Consider the following 15,862-nt stretch of genomic DNA (forward strand, 5'->3'; position numbering starts at 1 on the left):
GTTGCTGCAGGAAGGTTCGCTCTTCCTGGCCCGGGGGGGGGGGGCTCCTGTGGTCCCGGGCGTGCCGGGGAACGGGGCCAGGTGGCGGTGTGGGGCGTCGGGGGGCGGGGGGTGGGGGGGGCGTGCGCGAGGGGTGGTTAAGAGCGGTGTGCGGAGGCCTGCGGGCGTGGCAGCGACCCGAGGGTGCTGCGATCCTGGGCGCCCTGCCCCGGACGCACGTCCAGCGTGGAGGAGGAGCACGTCTCCTTGTGTGGGAGCGGTGTCCTAGTTTCATTCTTTGCCTTGTCTTCCAGGAGGAGGAAGCGTTTGTGCTCTGTGAGGTCGTCTGTGGTGTTCTGGGGCCGAAGGAGGGGGTCATAGGTTGAGTGCGATGCGGTCGACTTAGGCAAAGTCCTAATTCCTTGACGGCTGCCGTCCGGGAGGCTCCCTGCCCGCCTGGCGCGCGAGGTGTTGGAGGCTACACCTTGGGGGACTTGCTGTGCAGGCGTGAGGGGGCTTCCCCTTTGGAGCAGGGAGCCGCGGGGTTGAACGTTTCCTCGAAGGCCAGCGCCCCGCAACCCGCAGGCGGTGGACATGCCGCGTCGCTGCGTGGGAATTGGCTGTGGTCTGAGACGGGTCTTGCCCCGGGTCTCGGTGGCTGTGACCAGCCGTTGCAGCGGGGTTCCCTGCTGGCCCGCCCAGGGCGTCTTGGCTTAGATAGCCCAGACCGGAGTGCGGCCTGAAGGCGTCGGGCCCCTGGAGGTTCAGACGGGCTGCTTCTGTTGCGCCGCCCGTGGGCGAGTGGTGCCGGCTCTCGTGTCAGCCCTGTTGTCCTGGCGGTAGCCAGGTAGCCTTACCATCAAGTGCCGTTCCCCCCGGCCCAGCTCGCGGGGACACGCTGGCCACGTGGACCTCACATCCACGGTCAGGGTGAGGGTGTAGGTGGAGTGTCCGTGTCCTTTGCTCAGAAGGAGTGGCGCTCAGAGAGGGAGTCCGGGGCCGATTGCAGCAGCCTCTAGCGGTGCGAGTTGGCGTCCTTCCTTGGGAAGTCACCGGGCTTCCGCGTGGGGTGGCAGGGCACGAGGTCAGGCATCTGTGAGGACGGCGTGCTTTCCCGGGTGCTGAGGCCACCGCACACGGAAGCCCGCAGGCACGCACGCACGCGCGCGCGCAAACACACACACACACGCACACACACATACACACACGTGCGCAGGCCTGCGCATCTGCCTACCCTCGGGATATCACACGCGCCTTCGGTCATCCCGAAGGGATAGAGGTACAGGGCAAGCAGATGCAAGGGTGCCGCGGGGGGAACTGTGGCACGGATCCTGTCTTCTGACCAGCTGGGCACGTTTCTGAAGCACGCGTGTGCTTTCTCTACACTCCTCAGGTGGAAGTGCCGTGCAAAGCTCGCTGCCGCCCACCGACAGAAGAAGACCCTTCGTGTCCCGTGACGAGCGCAGGTGCGAGGCAGTCGCGGCGGAAGTGTGGCCCGGGATGCGCACCACGCCCTCGGACGGCCCAGGACGGTCAGCATTGCTTTGTCCCAAGTTCGGCCTGTCGCCCTGAGGGCTTCGCTAGACCTGCCTTAGAGGCTTCTTGTGCGCGTGTGCCCGGGGGCCCGCGGCGTCGTGCTCTGAGGGCAGACTGACTGCTGCCCCTGCTCCGGGGCTCGGCTCTGGATTCTCCAGGCCGCTGGCACCCATGAGGCGATCGGCTCGCCCGCTGCGGAGCCCCCCAGCCTGCCTGGTTAGTTTGTCCAGGTTGGCAGAACGTGCTCGGATCGATGATGACTCCCTCACATGCATTCCTTGGAAAATCTGAACAAAATGAGTGAGAACTCACTACCGTCGTTCTCATCGAAACTGAGGTCCGGCACGTTGTCTTCCCCAGGCATGGCAGGAGTGAGGGACCGCTTCCCCTTGAGCGCACTGGGACGGGCACGGGCACCACGCCGGGCGTCCGCATTTGGGAGCCGTGGCATCTGGGGGTCCTTCCTCTCACCGCGTGAGGGGGGTGTCCGTCAGTCGGCGGTGCTTGGTTGAACGGCCTGTGGCTGAGGGCCGTGGCTGGCAGCTCGCATCCTAGGTTGGGAAGTCGGAGAGTGTGGCGCTGGCACAGGCCCCGTGAGCTCAGGGCCTTGTTGCTGTGTGGGCCTGGTTCCCGCTGGGGACGAAGGCCCCGGGGGTCTGCGTCTCAGAGCTGAGCAGTAAGCAGTGGAAGGTCGCGTGGTTTCTGATGAGAGCCCCGGGCCAGGCGGGCGGCCGTCAGCTGTTCTTGCCTTTTGGCTTGGTGAGGCAGTTGGAGCACCCCTCGCGGTTTGGGGCGCCGCCGGAGTGGTGAGGCTTTGGTGCTGCAGCTTGGGGCTCCTCCAGTTCTCCGGCTCGCCCAGTCCACGCCAAGGTGCCCAAACGGGGACCGGGCTGTGGGCCTGGCACGCAGGTCAAGACACTGTGGTGGCTGACGGCCTGGTCGTGGGAGCTGGGGGGGGAAGAAGGGCACGGAGAGGACAGGTCACAGTGTGATGCCGTGGGCTTCCGTGGGACGTGCTGCCTCGTTGTGTTCCGAGCGCTGGCAGCGGCTTGTCGGGAACGTCCCCTGGCTCTGACGGGGCTGGCGATTGGTGCGTGCCGGGGAAGGCTGGAGGCTTGAAGGCCCGGGGGTGTGCACTGTGGTCGGTGACCTTTGTGGCGGATGGCGGGCCTTGTTCCAGAGCGGTGGCGCTCGCCGGTTCTGTCCACGGTTCCTTGAAGAGGGGCCCGGCACGTGACTGCCGGCCGGCCGGCCGCCGCTGCTCCTCGATTGCTTGGGCGACCGTGGCCTTGGATCCTCCGCCGTCTCAGGCGCGGGGTCTCCGAGGAGAAAGCGTTCCTCCAGCAGGGTCCGATTTTCCTGGCGCGGTTCGCCTCATGCCTCGTCGCAGGGCTTTAGGTTTCTTCGTGGAAGCCTGTGGGCCTGGCAGAGACGGCGGGGGCCGTGACCCGAGCTGCCCTGCCGCGCACAGACGTCCGCCTTGGAAAACGTCCGCCTCTCCATGGGTGGCGGGGGCGGGGTGTGTGTGCTCGTTCCGTGCCTCCTCTTGCCTTCCTGGACAGAGCCATCCTTGGGGCCGTGTGAGGTCGTTTGTGGTGTTACAGGTGCCGAGGGCGGGTCCAGACGTTGAACGTGACGGGTCGAGTCCCGTGCGCACAGTCGAGATTCCCTCGTGGCCGTCCTCCCCGGGGCTCCCTGGCCGCCACGTGTGTGTAGGGTTTGAGGTACTGCTTGGGGGACTTGCCTCGCAGGCCTGAGGTGGGCAAGGCAGCGCGTGGGTGGGAAGGAGTCCTGGAAGGCCGGGGTCCAGAAAGCGGGCCAGCTGTGGAAACGCCAGGTCCCTGGTCGCGAGTGGGCTCCAGGTTCAGTCGGGTCTTAGCGTGGGTCGTGGTGGCCACAGACCACCTCTTCCTGGCACTTCCCCTGCCGCTGGCACCGCTGAGGGCGTGGGTGTAGCCTCAGTCAGCAGGAAGAGGCGCTGGCCCCTGGAGATCAGGAGGGGCTGCTGCTTCTGCCCTCTAGCCCGTGTCCCAGCGGCGCCAGCCTTCGAGTGGTGTAGGTGCTTTACGTGGTTCAGGTCCAGCAGTGGTCGGCGTGTTTCCGTCGGGCGCGGTTCGCGTGGCACGGCGTGCGGGGACACCGGGCGCCCACGGTCAGGCGGAGGGTGAACCTGCTGGAGTCTCGTGTTCCGGTGTTCAGAGGCAGGGGCTGTGAGAGAGGGAGCCTGTGGGCTATTTCAGCAGGCCGAGAGGGCAGAGGTGAGCCGCCGGGCGAGTCGAGGTCAAAGCCGCCAGCGCGAGCTCTTGGTCTCGCGGCAGGGCCTGAGGCCAGGGATGTGTGCGGAAGACGTGCTTCTTCAGGGGCTCGGGCCCCGCGCACCCGAAGACACGCACACGCACCCGCCTGCGCGCCTTCCTGCGCTCGTGCTGTCACACACGCCTTCTTGTCACACCTGAGGGGAAGAGGTAGAGGCCAAGAAGATGCAAGGCTTGCCCCGGGGCGGGGAGTCGGGGTGGAACCCTTGGCCTGGCTCTGGTTACCTGAGAGCCTGGCTGGGTCGCTGAGGCGTGCGCGTGCGATTGCTCTGCACTTCCCAGGTGGGATCTCCGAGCAAAGCTTGCCGTCGCCCAAGAAGAGAAGACCTGCCTGTCGTTTGTGGAGCGGAGACGCGAGGGAATCCCGCAAGAAGCGTGGCTTCGGGTGCGCCCCGTGCCCGTGGGTCGCTGAGGCTGGTAAGGATCCCCCTGCACCCAGTTCGTGCCGTTGGCCCTGGGAGTCCCAGACCGCGCTGAGGGGCTTCTAGCCCGCGGGTCCCCGGGGGCGTGCGGAGCTGGCGCTCTGAGGGTGGGTCGACAGTTGCCCTTGCTCAGGGGCTTGGCTCGGGATTCTCCGGGCCGCTGGCCGACCCTGAGGTGATGGGCTCACCCGCCGAGCCCCGCCAGCTGCCCCGAAGGTGCTCGGATCGATGATGACTCCCTCAAATGCATTCCTTGGAAATCTGAACAAAATGAGTGAGAACTCACTACCGTCGTTCTCGCCGAGACTGAGGTCCAGCACCTGGTCTTCTCCGGGGGTGAGAGGAGTGAGGGACAGCTTCTGCTTGATGACACTCGCGCAGAGCCCGCCCAGGGCCTCCGCATGTGGGCGTCTGCCGTGTTTCCACCGGTAGCGTGACCGCATGAGCTGGGCGGTTGCGACTCGGAGGGACTTGCTTGCATGGCCGGCCTCTGCTGGCGCGGCGCCCGGGTCGCATGGGCGTCTTTAGAGTCGGAGAGTGTGGCGTTGGCATGGGCCCGGCCCGTGGTTGGCGCTGAGTACGCGCTGGCCCGGTTCTGGCCTGAGCCGTTGCCCCGGGGGGCGTGGCGGTCCGTGTCTGGAGGCCGAACAGCCGAGTCTTCCCTGGGTTCCGTTCGGAGCCTCGGTTTGGGCCGGGCAAGCCGCAGCGCCTGTGGTTGCCTTCTGGCTTGGTGAGGACGTGTGATGGGCCCGTGGTTTTGGCGGCGGGGGCAGCGGCCCTAGGCCGCAGCGCTGCAGCTGGCAGCTCCTGTGTGTCACCTGCTCACCCGGGCCACACACAGCTGGCCAAAGGTGGCCCTGGCGCTGACGTCCAGGCAGTGTGGTGGCTGACAGGGCGGGCAGGAAGGAAAGGGCGCGGAGGGGAGCGGCCGTAGTGCGGTTCCACGGGCTTGCACAGGACGTACCCTCTTGTTGGGTTGCGACCGCCGTCGCGGTCTTGCCAGGGGTGGCGTTGGGTCCCAAGGGGGCTGCCGGTTGTTGCCTGCCAGGGAAGGCTCGGCTGCGGTAGATGACCTGTGCGGTAGACGGCGTCGCGCCCCCGGGAGGTTCGGCCCCCAGTGTTTGTCGTCCTAGCGCCTTGAAGAGACCCACAGGCCCGCGACTGGCCACCGGCCCCGTCTGCTCCGGATTGCTGAGGCGGACAATCTCTTTGACCCTGCGCCCCCTCGGGTCCGGCGCTTGCCAGGTGAAGGCGTTGCTGCAGGAAGGTTCGCTCTTCCTGGCCCGGGGGGGGGGGGCTCCTGTGGTCCCGGGCGTGCCGGGGAACGGGGCCAGGTGGCGGTGTGGGGCGTCGGGGGGCGGGGGGTGGGGGGGGCGTGCGCGAGGGGTGGTTAAGAGCGGTGTGCGGAGGCCTGCGGGCGTGGCAGCGACCCGAGGGTGCTGCGATCCTGGGCGCCCTGCCCCGGACGCACGTCCAGCGTGGAGGAGGAGCACGTCTCCTTGTGTGGGAGCGGTGTCCTAGTTTCATTCTTTGCCTTGTCTTCCAGGAGGAGGAAGCGTTTGTGCTCTGTGAGGTCGTCTGTGGTGTTCTGGGGCCGAAGGAGGGGGTCATAGGTTGAGTGCGATGCGGTCGACTTAGGCAAAGTCCTAATTCCTTGACGGCTGCCGTCCGGGAGGCTCCCTGCCCGCCTGGCGCGCGAGGTGTTGGAGGCTACACCTTGGGGGACTTGCTGTGCAGGCGTGAGGGGGCTTCCCCTTTGGAGCAGGGAGCCGCGGGGTTGAACGTTTCCTCGAAGGCCAGCGCCCCGCAACCCGCAGGCGGTGGACATGCCGCGTCGCTGCGTGGGAATTGGCTGTGGTCTGAGACGGGTCTTGCCCCGGGTCTCGGTGGCTGTGACCAGCCGTTGCAGCGGGGTTCCCTGCTGGCCCGCCCAGGGCGTCTTGGCTTAGATAGCCCAGACCGGAGTGCGGCCTGAAGGCGTCGGGCCCCTGGAGGTTCAGACGGGCTGCTTCTGTTGCGCCGCCCGTGGGCGAGTGGTGCCGGCTCTCGTGTCAGCCCTGTTGTCCTGGCGGTAGCCAGGTAGCCTTACCATCAAGTGCCGTTCCCCCCGGCCCAGCTCGCGGGGACACGCTGGCCACGTGGACCTCACATCCACGGTCAGGGTGAGGGTGTAGGTGGATTGTCCGTGTCCTTTGCTCAGAAGGAGTGGCGCTCAGAGAGGGAGTCCGGGGCCGATTGCAGCAGCCTCTAGCGGTGCGAGTTGGCGTCCTTCCTTGGGAAGTCACCGGGCTTCCGCGTGGGGTGGCAGGGCACGAGGTCAGGCATCTGTGAGGACGGCGTGCTTTCCCGGGTGCTGAGGCCACCGCACACGGAAGCCCGCAGGCACGCACGCACGCGCGCGCGCAAACACACACACACACGCACACACACATACACACACGTGCGCAGGCCTGCGCATCTGCCTACCCTCGGGATATCACACGCGCCTTCGGTCATCCCGAAGGGATAGAGGTACAGGGCAAGCAGATGCAAGGGTGCCGCGGGGGGAACTGTGGCACGGATCCTGTCTTCTGACCAGCTGGGCACGTTTCTGAAGCACGCGTGTGCTTTCTCTACACTCCTCAGGTGGAAGTGCCGTGCAAAGCTCGCTGCCGCCCACCGACAGAAGAAGACCCTTCGTGTCCCGTGACGAGCGCAGGTGCGAGGCAGTCGCGGCGGAAGTGTGGCCCGGGATGCGCACCACGCCCTCGGACGGCCCAGGACGGTCAGCATTGCTTTGTCCCAAGTTCGGCCTGTCGCCCTGAGGGCTTCGCTAGACCTGCCTTAGAGGCTTCTTGTGCGCGTGTGCCCGGGGGCCCGCGGCGTCGTGCTCTGAGGGCGGACTGACTGCTGCCCCTGCTCCGGGGCTCGGCTCTGGATTCTCCAGGCCGCTGGCGCCCATGAGGCGATCGGCTCGCCCGCTGCGGAGCCCCCCAGCCTGCCTGGTTAGTTTGTCCAGGTTGGCAGAACGTGCTCGGATCGATGATGACTCCCTCACATGCATTCCTTGGAAAATCTGAACAAAATGAGTGAGAACTCACTACCGTCGTTCTCATCGAAACTGAGGTCCGGCACGTTGTCTTCCCCAGGCATGGCAGGAGTGAGGGACCGCTTCCCCTTGAGCGCACTGGGACGGGCACGGGCACCACGCCGGGCGTCCGCATTTGGGAGCCGTGGCATCTGGGGGTCCTTCCTCTCACCGCGTGAGGGGGGTGTCCGTCAGTCGGCGGTGCTTGGTTGAACGGCCTGTGGCTGAGGGCCGTGGCTGGCAGCTCGCATCCTAGGTTGGGAAGTCGGAGAGTGTGGCGCTGGCACAGGCCCCGTGAGCTCAGGGCCTTGTTGCTGTGTGGGCCTGGTTCCCGCTGGGGACGAAGGCCCCGGGGGTCTGCGTCTCAGAGCTGAGCAGTAAGCAGTGGAAGGTCGCGTGGTTTCTGATGAGAGCCCCGGGCCAGGCGGGCGGCCGTCAGCTGTTCTTGCCTTTTGGCTTGGTGAGGCAGTTGGAGCACCCCTCGCGGTTTGGGGCGCCGCCGGAGGGGTGAGGCTTTGGTGCTGCAGCTTGGGGCTCCTCCAGTTCTCCGGCTCGCCCAGTCCACGCCAAGGTGCCCAAACGGGGACCGGGCTGTGGGCCTGGCACGCAGGTCAAGACACTGTGGTGGCTGACGGCCTGGTCGTGGGAGCTGGGGGGGGAAGAAGGGCACGGAGAGGACAGGTCACAGTGTGATGCCGTGGGCTTCCGTGGGACGTGCTGCCTCGTTGTGTTCCGAGCGCTGGCAGCGGCTTGTCGGGAACGTCCCCTGGCTCTGACGGGGCTGGCGATTGGTGCGTGCCGGGGAAGGCTGGAGGCTTGAAGGCCCGGGGGTGTGCACTGTGGTCGGTGACCTTTGTGGCGGATGGCGGGCCTTGTTCCAGAGCGGTGGCGCTCGCCGGTTCTGTCCACGGTTCCTTGAAGAGGGGCCCGGCACGTGACTGCCGGCCGGCCGGCCGCCGCTGCTCCTCGATTGCTTGGGCGACCGTGGCCTTGGATCCTCCGCCGTCTCAGGCGCGGGGTCTCCGAGGAGAAAGCGTTCCTCCAGCAGGGTCCGATTTTCCTGGCGCGGTTCGCCTCATGCCTCGTCGCAGGGCTTTAGGTTTCTTCGTGGAAGCCTGTGGGCCTGGCAGAGACGGCGGGGGCCGTGACCCGAGCTGCCCTGCCGCGCACAGACGTCCGCCTTGGAAAACGTCCGCCTCTCCATGGGTGGCGGGGGCGGGGTGTGTGTGCTCGTTCCGTGCCTCCTCTTGCCTTCCTGGACAGAGCCATCCTTGGGGCCGTGTGAGGTCGTTTGTGGTGTTACAGGTGCCGAGGGCGGGTCCAGACGTTGAACGTGACGGGTCGAGTCCCGTGCGCACAGTCGAGATTCCCTCGTGGCCGTCCTCCCCGGGGCTCCCTGGCCGCCACGTGTGTGTAGGGTTTGAGGTACTGCTTGGGGGACTTGCCTCGCAGGCCTGAGGTGGGCAAGGCAGCGCGTGGGTGGGAAGGAGTCCTGGAAGGCCGGGGTCCAGAAAGCGGGCCAGCTGTGGAAACGCCAGGTCCCTGGTCGCGAGTGGGCTCCAGGTTCAGTCGGGTCTTAGCGTGGGTCGTGGTGGCCACAGACCACCTCTTCCTGGCACTTCCCCTGCCGCTGGCACCGCTGAGGGCGTGGGTGTAGCCTCAGTCAGCAGGAAGAGGCGCTGGCCCCTGGAGATCAGGAGGGGCTGCTGCTTCTGCCCTCTAGCCCGTGTCCCAGCGGCGCCAGCCTTCGAGTGGTGTAGGTGCTTTACGTGGTTCAGGTCCAGCAGTGGTCGGCGTGTTTCCGTCGGGCGCGGTTCGCGTGGCACGGCGTGCGGGGACACCGGGCGCCCACGGTCAGGCGGAGGGTGAACCTGCTGGAGTCTCGTGTTCCGGTGTTCAGAGGCAGGGGCTGTGAGAGAGGGAGCCTGTGGGCTATTTCAGCAGGCCGAGAGGGCAGAGGTGAGCCGCCGGGCGAGTCGAGGTCAAAGCCGCCAGCGCGAGCTCTTGGTCTCGCGGCAGGGCCTGAGGCCAGGGATGTGTGCGGAAGACGTGCTTCTTCAGGGGCTCGGGCCCCGCGCACCCGAAGACACGCACACGCACCCGCCTGCGCGCCTTCCTGCGCTCGTGCTGTCACACACGCCTTCTTGTCACACCTGAGGGGAAGAGGTAGAGGCCAAGAAGATGCAAGGCTTGCCCCGGGGCGGGGAGTCGGGGTGGAACCCTTGGCCTGGCTCTGGTTACCTGAGAGCCTGGCTGGGTCGCTGAGGCGTGCGCGTGCGATTGCTCTGCACTTCCCAGGTGGGATCTCCGAGCAAAGCTTGCCGTCGCCCAAGAAGAGAAGACCTGCCTGTCGTTTGTGGAGCGGAGACGCGAGGGAATCCCGCAAGAAGCGTGGCTTCGGGTGCGCCCCGTGCCCGTGGGTCGCTGAGGCTGGTAAGGATCCCCCTGCACCCAGTTCGTGCCGTTGGCCCTGGGAGTCCCAGACCGCGCTGAGGGGCTTCTAGCCCGCGGGTCCCCGGGGGCGTGCGGAGCTGGCGCTCTGAGGGTGGGTCGACAGTTGCCCTTGCTCAGGGGCTTGGCTCGGGATTCTCCGGGCCGCTGGCCGACCCTGAGGTGATGGGCTCACCCGCCGAGCCCCGCCAGCTGCCCCGAAGGTGCTCGGATCGATGATGACTCCCTCAAATGCATTCCTTGGAAATCTGAACAAAATGAGTGAGAACTCACTACCGTCGTTCTCGCCGAGACTGAGGTCCAGCACCTGGTCTTCTCCGGGGGTGAGAGGAGTGAGGGACAGCTTCTGCTTGATGACACTCGCGCAGAGCCCGCCCAGGGCCTCCGCATGTGGGCGTCTGCCGTGTTTCCACCGGTAGCGTGACCGCATGAGCTGGGCGGTTGCGACTCGGAGGGACTTGCTTGCATGGCCGGCCTCTGCTGGCGCGGCGCCCGGGTCGCATGGGCGTCTTTAGAGTCGGAGAGTGTGGCGTTGGCATGGGCCCGGCCCGTGGTTGGCGCTGAGTACGCGCTGGCCCGGTTCTGGCCTGAGCCGTTGCCCCGGGGGGCGTGGCGGTCCGTGTCTGGAGGCCGAACAGCCGAGTCTTCCCTGGGTTCCGTTCGGAGCCTCGGTTTGGGCCGGGCAAGCCGCAGCGCCTGTGGTTGCCTTCTGGCTTGGTGAGGACGTGTGATGGGCCCGTGGTTTTGGCGGCGGGGGCAGCGGCCCTAGGCCGCAGCGCTGCAGCTGGCAGCTCCTGTGTGTCACCTGCTCACCCGGGCCACACACAGCTGGCCAAAGGTGGCCCTGGCGCTGACGTCCAGGCAGTGTGGTGGCTGACAGGGCGGGCAGGAAGGAAAGGGCGCGGAGGGGAGCGGCCGTAGTGCGGTTCCACGGGCTTGCACAGGACGTACCCTCTTGTTGGGTTGCGACCGCCGTCGCGGTCTTGCCAGGGGTGGCGTTGGGTCCCAAGGGGGCTGCCGGTTGTTGCCTGCCAGGGAAGGCTCGGCTGCGGTAGATGACCTGTGCGGTAGACGGCGTCGCGCCCCCGGGAGGTTCGGCCCCCAGTGTTTGTCGTCCTAGCGCCTTGAAGAGACCCACAGGCCCGCGACTGGCCACCGGCCCCGTCTGCTCCGGATTGCTGAGGCGGACAATCTCTTTGACCCTGCGCCCCCTCGGGTCCGGCGCTTGCCAGGTGAAGGCGTTGCTGCAGGAAGGTTCGCTCTTCCTGGCCCGGGGGGGGGGGGCTCCTGTGGTCCCGGGCGTGCCGGGGAACGGGGCCAGGTGGCGGTGTGGGGCGTCGGGGGGCGGGGGGTGGGGGGGGCGTGCGCGAGGGGTGGTTAAGAGCGGTGTGCGGAGGCCTGCGGGCGTGGCAGCGACCCGAGGGTGCTGCGATCCTGGGCGCCCTGCCCCGGACGCACGTCCAGCGTGGAGGAGGAGCACGTCTCCTTGTGTGGGAGCGGTGTCCTAGTTTCATTCTTTGCCTTGTCTTCCAGGAGGAGGAAGCGTTTGTGCTCTGTGAGGTCGTCTGTGGTGTTCTGGGGCCGAAGGAGGGGGTCATAGGTTGAGTGCGATGCGGTCGACTTAGGCAAAGTCCTAATTCCTTGACGGCTGCCGTCCGGGAGGCTCCCTGCCCGCCTGGCGCGCGAGGTGTTGGAGGCTACACCTTGGGGGACTTGCTGTGCAGGCGTGAGGGGGCTTCCCCTTTGGAGCAGGGAGCCGCGGGGTTGAACGTTTCCTCGAAGGCCAGCGCCCCGCAACCCGCAGGCGGTGGACATGCCGCGTCGCTGCGTGGGAATTGGCTGTGGTCTGAGACGGGTCTTGCCCCGGGTCTCGGTGGCTGTGACCAGCCGTTGCAGCGGGGTTCCCTGCTGGCCCGCCCAGGGCGTCTTGGCTTAGATAGCCCAGACCGGAGTGCGGCCTGAAGGCGTCGGGCCCCTGGAGGTTCAGACGGGCTGCTTCTGTTGCGCCGCCCGTGGGCGAGTGGTGCCGGCTCTCGTGTCAGCCCTGTTGTCCTGGCGGTAGCCAGGTAGCCTTACCATCAAGTGCCGTTCCCCCCGGCCCAGCTCGCGGGGACACGCTGGCCACGTGGACCTCACATCCACGGTCAGGGTGAGGGTGTAGGTGGATTGTCCGTGTCCTTTGCTCAGAAGGAGTGGCGCTCAGAGAGGGAGTCCGGGGCCGATTGCAGCAGCCTCTAGCGGTGCGAGTTGGCGTCCTTCCTTGGGAAGTCACCGGGCTTCCGCGTGGGGTGGCAGGGCACGAGGTCAGGCATCTGTGAGGACGGCGTGCTTTCCCGGGTGCTGAGGCCACCGCACACGGAAGCCCGCAGGCACGCACGCACGCGCGCGCGCAAACACACACACACACGCACACACACATACACACACGTGCGCAGGCCTGCGCATCTGCCTACCCTCGGGATATCACACGCGCCTTCGGTCATCCCGAAGGGATAGAGGTACAGGGCAAGCAGATGCAAGGGTGCCGCGGGGGGAACTGTGGCACGGATCCTGTCTTCTGACCAGCTGGGCACGTTTCTGAAGCACGCGTGTGCTTTCTCTACACTCCTCAGGTGGAAGTGCCGTGCAAAGCTCGCTGCCGCCCACCGACAGAAGAAGACCCTTCGTGTCCCGTGACGAGCGCAGGTGCGAGGCAGTCGCGGCGGAAGTGTGGCCCGGGATGCGCACCACGCCCTCGGACGGCCCAGGACGGTCAGCATTGCTTTGTCCCAAGTTCGGCCTGTCGCCCTGAGGGCTTCGCTAGACCTGCCTTAGAGGCTTCTTGTGCGCGTGTGCCCGGGGGCCCGCGGCGTCGTGCTCTGAGGGCGGACTGACTGCTGCCCCTGCTCCGGGGCTCGGCTCTGGATTCTCCAGGCCGCTGGCGCCCATGAGGCGATCGGCTCGCCCGCTGCGGAGCCCCCCAGCCTGCCTGGTTAGTTTGTCCAGGTTGGCAGAACGTGCTCGGATCGATGATGACTCCCTCACATGCATTCCTTGGAAAATCTGAACAAAATGAGTGAGAACTCACTACCGTCGTTCTCATCGAAACTGAGGTCCGGCACGTTGTCTTCCCCAGGCATGGCAGGAGTGAGGGACCGCTTCCCCTTGAGCGCACTGGGACGGGCACGGGCACCACGCCGGGCGTCCGCATTTGGGAGCCGTGGCATCTGGGGGTCCTTCCTCTCACCGCGTGAGGGGGGTGTCCGTCAGTCGGCGGTGCTTGGTTGAACGGCCTGTGGCTGAGGGCCGTGGCTGGCAGCTCGCATCCTAGGTTGGGAAGTCGGAGAGTGTGGCGCTGGCACAGGCCCCGTGAGCTCAGGGCCTTGTTGCTGTGTGGGCCTGGTTCCCGCTGGGGACGAAGGCCCCGGGGGTCTGCGTCTCAGAGCTGAGCAGTAAGCAGTGGAAGGTCGCGTGGTTTCTGATGAGAGCCCCGGGCCAGGCGGGCGGCCGTCAGCTGTTCTTGCCTTTTGGCTTGGTGAGGCAGTTGGAGCACCCCTCGCGGTTTGGGGCGCCGCCGGAGGGGTGAGGCTTTGGTGCTGCAGCTTGGGGCTCCTCCAGTTCTCCGGCTCGCCCAGTCCACGCCAAGGTGCCCAAACGGGGACCGGGCTGTGGGCCTGGCACGCAGGTCAAGACACTGTGGTGGCTGACGGCCTGGTCGTGGGAGCTGGGGGGGGAAGAAGGGCACGGAGAGGACAGGTCACAGTGTGATGCCGTGGGCTTCCGTGGGACGTGCTGCCTCGTTGTGTTCCGAGCGCTGGCAGCGGCTTGTCGGGAACGTCCCCTGGCTCTGACGGGGCTGGCGATTGGTGCGTGCCGGGGAAGGCTGGAGGCTTGAAGGCCCGGGGGTGTGCACTGTGGTCGGTGACCTTTGTGGCGGATGGCGGGCCTTGTTCCAGAGCGGTGGCGCTCGCCGGTTCTGTCCACGGTTCCTTGAAGAGGGGCCCGGCACGTGACTGCCGGCCGGCCGGCCGCCGCTGCTCCTCGATTGCTTGGGCGACCGTGGCCTTGGATCCTCCGCCGTCTCAGGCGCGGGGTCTCCGAGGAGAAAGCGTTCCTCCAGCAGGGTCCGATTTTCCTGGCGCGGTTCGCCTCATGCCTCGTCGCAGGGCTTTAGGTTTCTTCGTGGAAGCCTGTGGGCCTGGCAGAGACGGCGGGGGCCGTGACCCGAGCTGCCCTGCCGCGCACAGACGTCCGCCTTGGAAAACGTCCGCCTCTCCATGGGTGGCGGGGGCGGGGTGTGTGTGCTCGTTCCGTGCCTCCTCTTGCCTTCCTGGACAGAGCCATCCTTGGGGCCGTGTGAGGTCGTTTGTGGTGTTACAGGTGCCGAGGGCGGGTCCAGACGTTGAACGTGACGGGTCGAGTCCCGTGCGCACAGTCGAGATTCCCTCGTGGCCGTCCTCCCCGGGGCTCCCTGGCCGCCACGTGTGTGTAGGGTTTGAGGTACTGCTTGGGGGACTTGCCTCGCAGGCCTGAGGTGGGCAAGGCAGCGCGTGGGTGGGAAGGAGTCCTGGAAGGCCGGGGTCCAGAAAGCGGGCCAGCTGTGGAAACGCCAGGTCCCTGGTCGCGAGTGGGCTCCAGGTTCAGTCGGGTCTTAGCGTGGGTCGTGGTGGCCACAGACCACCTCTTCCTGGCACTTCCCCTGCCGCTGGCACCGCTGAGGGCGTGGGTGTAGCCTCAGTCAGCAGGAAGAGGCGCTGGCCCCTGGAGATCAGGAGGGGCTGCTGCTTCTGCCCTCTAGCCCGTGTCCCAGCGGCGCCAGCCTTCGAGTGGTGTAGGTGCTTTACGTGGTTCAGGTCCAGCAGTGGTCGGCGTGTTTCCGTCGGGCGCGGTTCGCGTGGCACGGCGTGCGGGGACACCGGGCGCCCACGGTCAGGCGGAGGGTGAACCTGCTGGAGTCTCGTGTTCCGGTGTTCAGAGGCAGGGGCTGTGAGAGAGGGAGCCTGTGGGCTATTTCAGCAGGCCGAGAGGGCAGAGGTGAGCCGCCGGGCGAGTCGAGGTCAAAGCCGCCAGCGCGAGCTCTTGGTCTCGCGGCAGGGCCTGAGGCCAGGGATGTGTGCGGAAGACGTGCTTCTTCAGGGGCTCGGGCCCCGCGCACCCGAAGACACGCACACGCACCCGCCTGCGCGCCTTCCTGCGCTCGTGCTGTCACACACGCCTTCTTGTCACACCTGAGGGGAAGAGGTAGAGGCCAAGAAGATGCAAGGCTTGCCCCGGGGCGGGGAGTCGGGGTGGAACCCTTGGCCTGGCTCTGGTTACCTGAGAGCCTGGCTGGGTCGCTGAGGCGTGCGCGTGCGATTGCTCTGCACTTCCCAGGTGGGATCTCCGAGCAAAGCTTGCCGTCGCCCAAGAAGAGAAGACCTGCCTGTCGTTTGTGGAGCGGAGACGCGAGGGAATCCCGCAAGAAGCGTGGCTTCGGGTGCGCCCCGTGCCCGTGGGTCGCTGAGGCTGGTAAGGATCCCCCTGCACCCAGTTCGTGCCGTTGGCCCTGGGAGTCCCAGACCGCGCTGAGGGGCTTCTAGCCCGCGGGTCCCCGGGGGCGTGCGGAGCTGGCGCTCTGAGGGTGGGTCGACAGTTGCCCTTGCTCAGGGGCTTGGCTCGGGATTCTCCGGGCCGCTGGCCGACCCTGAGGTGATGGGCTCACCCGCCGAGCCCCGCCAGCTGCCCCGAAGGTGCTCGGATCGATGATGACTCCCTCAAATGCATTCCTTGGAAATCTGAACAAAATGAGTGAGAACTCACTACCGTCGTTCTCGCCGAGACTGAGGTCCAGCACCTGGTCTTCTCCGGGGGTGAGAGGAGTGAGGGACAGCTTCTGCTTGATGACACTCGCGCAGAAACCGCCCAGGGCCTCCGCATGTGGGCGTCTGCCGTGTTTGCACCGGTAGCGTGACCGCATGAGCTGGGCGGTTGCGACTCGGAGGGACTTGCTTGCATGGCCGGCCTCTGCTGGCACGGCGCCCGGGTCGCATGGGCGTCTTTAGAGTCGGAGAGTGTGGCGTTGGCATGGGCCCGGCCCGTGGTTGGCGCTGAGTACGCGCTGGCCCGGTTCTGGC

General features: G+C 66.9%; 1 protein-coding gene and 6 non-coding genes across 7 annotated transcripts; all 7 read left to right on the forward strand.

Annotated features, from left to right (window-relative positions):
* Positions 1–573: 573 nt before the first annotated feature.
* LOC106833248 (uncharacterized) lies at positions 574–12,875 on the forward strand. The gene is made up of 7 exons (XM_070519549.1): positions 574–660; positions 823–909; positions 1,373–1,511; positions 4,113–4,247; positions 6,878–7,016; positions 9,618–9,752; positions 12,383–12,875. Exons 1-6 carry the CDS (start codon positions 574–576, stop codon positions 9,745–9,747), a joined length of 717 nt encoding a protein of 238 aa, XP_070375650.1. The 3' UTR covers positions 9,748–9,752; positions 12,383–12,875.
* On the forward strand, positions 1,763–1,856 carry LOC139044657 (small nucleolar RNA SNORD116). The gene has a single exon (XR_011501726.1). It is a non-coding gene; the product is annotated as a small nucleolar RNA SNORD116 (small nucleolar RNA).
* On the forward strand, positions 4,475–4,567 carry LOC139044684 (small nucleolar RNA SNORD116). The gene has a single exon (XR_011501756.1). It is a non-coding gene; the product is annotated as a small nucleolar RNA SNORD116 (small nucleolar RNA).
* On the forward strand, positions 7,268–7,361 carry LOC139044658 (small nucleolar RNA SNORD116). Its single transcript, XR_011501727.1, has one exon. It is a non-coding gene; the product is annotated as a small nucleolar RNA SNORD116 (small nucleolar RNA).
* LOC139044685 (small nucleolar RNA SNORD116) lies at positions 9,980–10,072 on the forward strand. The gene has a single exon (XR_011501757.1). It is a non-coding gene; the product is annotated as a small nucleolar RNA SNORD116 (small nucleolar RNA).
* LOC139044659 (small nucleolar RNA SNORD116) lies at positions 12,773–12,866 on the forward strand. Its single transcript, XR_011501729.1, has one exon. It is a non-coding gene; the product is annotated as a small nucleolar RNA SNORD116 (small nucleolar RNA).
* A 2,609-nt stretch (positions 12,876–15,484) lies between the features above and the next one.
* LOC139044686 (small nucleolar RNA SNORD116) lies at positions 15,485–15,577 on the forward strand. The gene has a single exon (XR_011501758.1). It is a non-coding gene; the product is annotated as a small nucleolar RNA SNORD116 (small nucleolar RNA).
* Positions 15,578–15,862: the final 285 nt, after the last annotated feature.

Source organism: Equus asinus, chromosome 2 (assembly GCF_041296235.1).
Source record: "Equus asinus isolate D_3611 breed Donkey chromosome 2, EquAss-T2T_v2, whole genome shotgun sequence".
Classification (NCBI taxonomy): domain Eukaryota; kingdom Metazoa; phylum Chordata; class Mammalia; order Perissodactyla; family Equidae; genus Equus; species Equus asinus.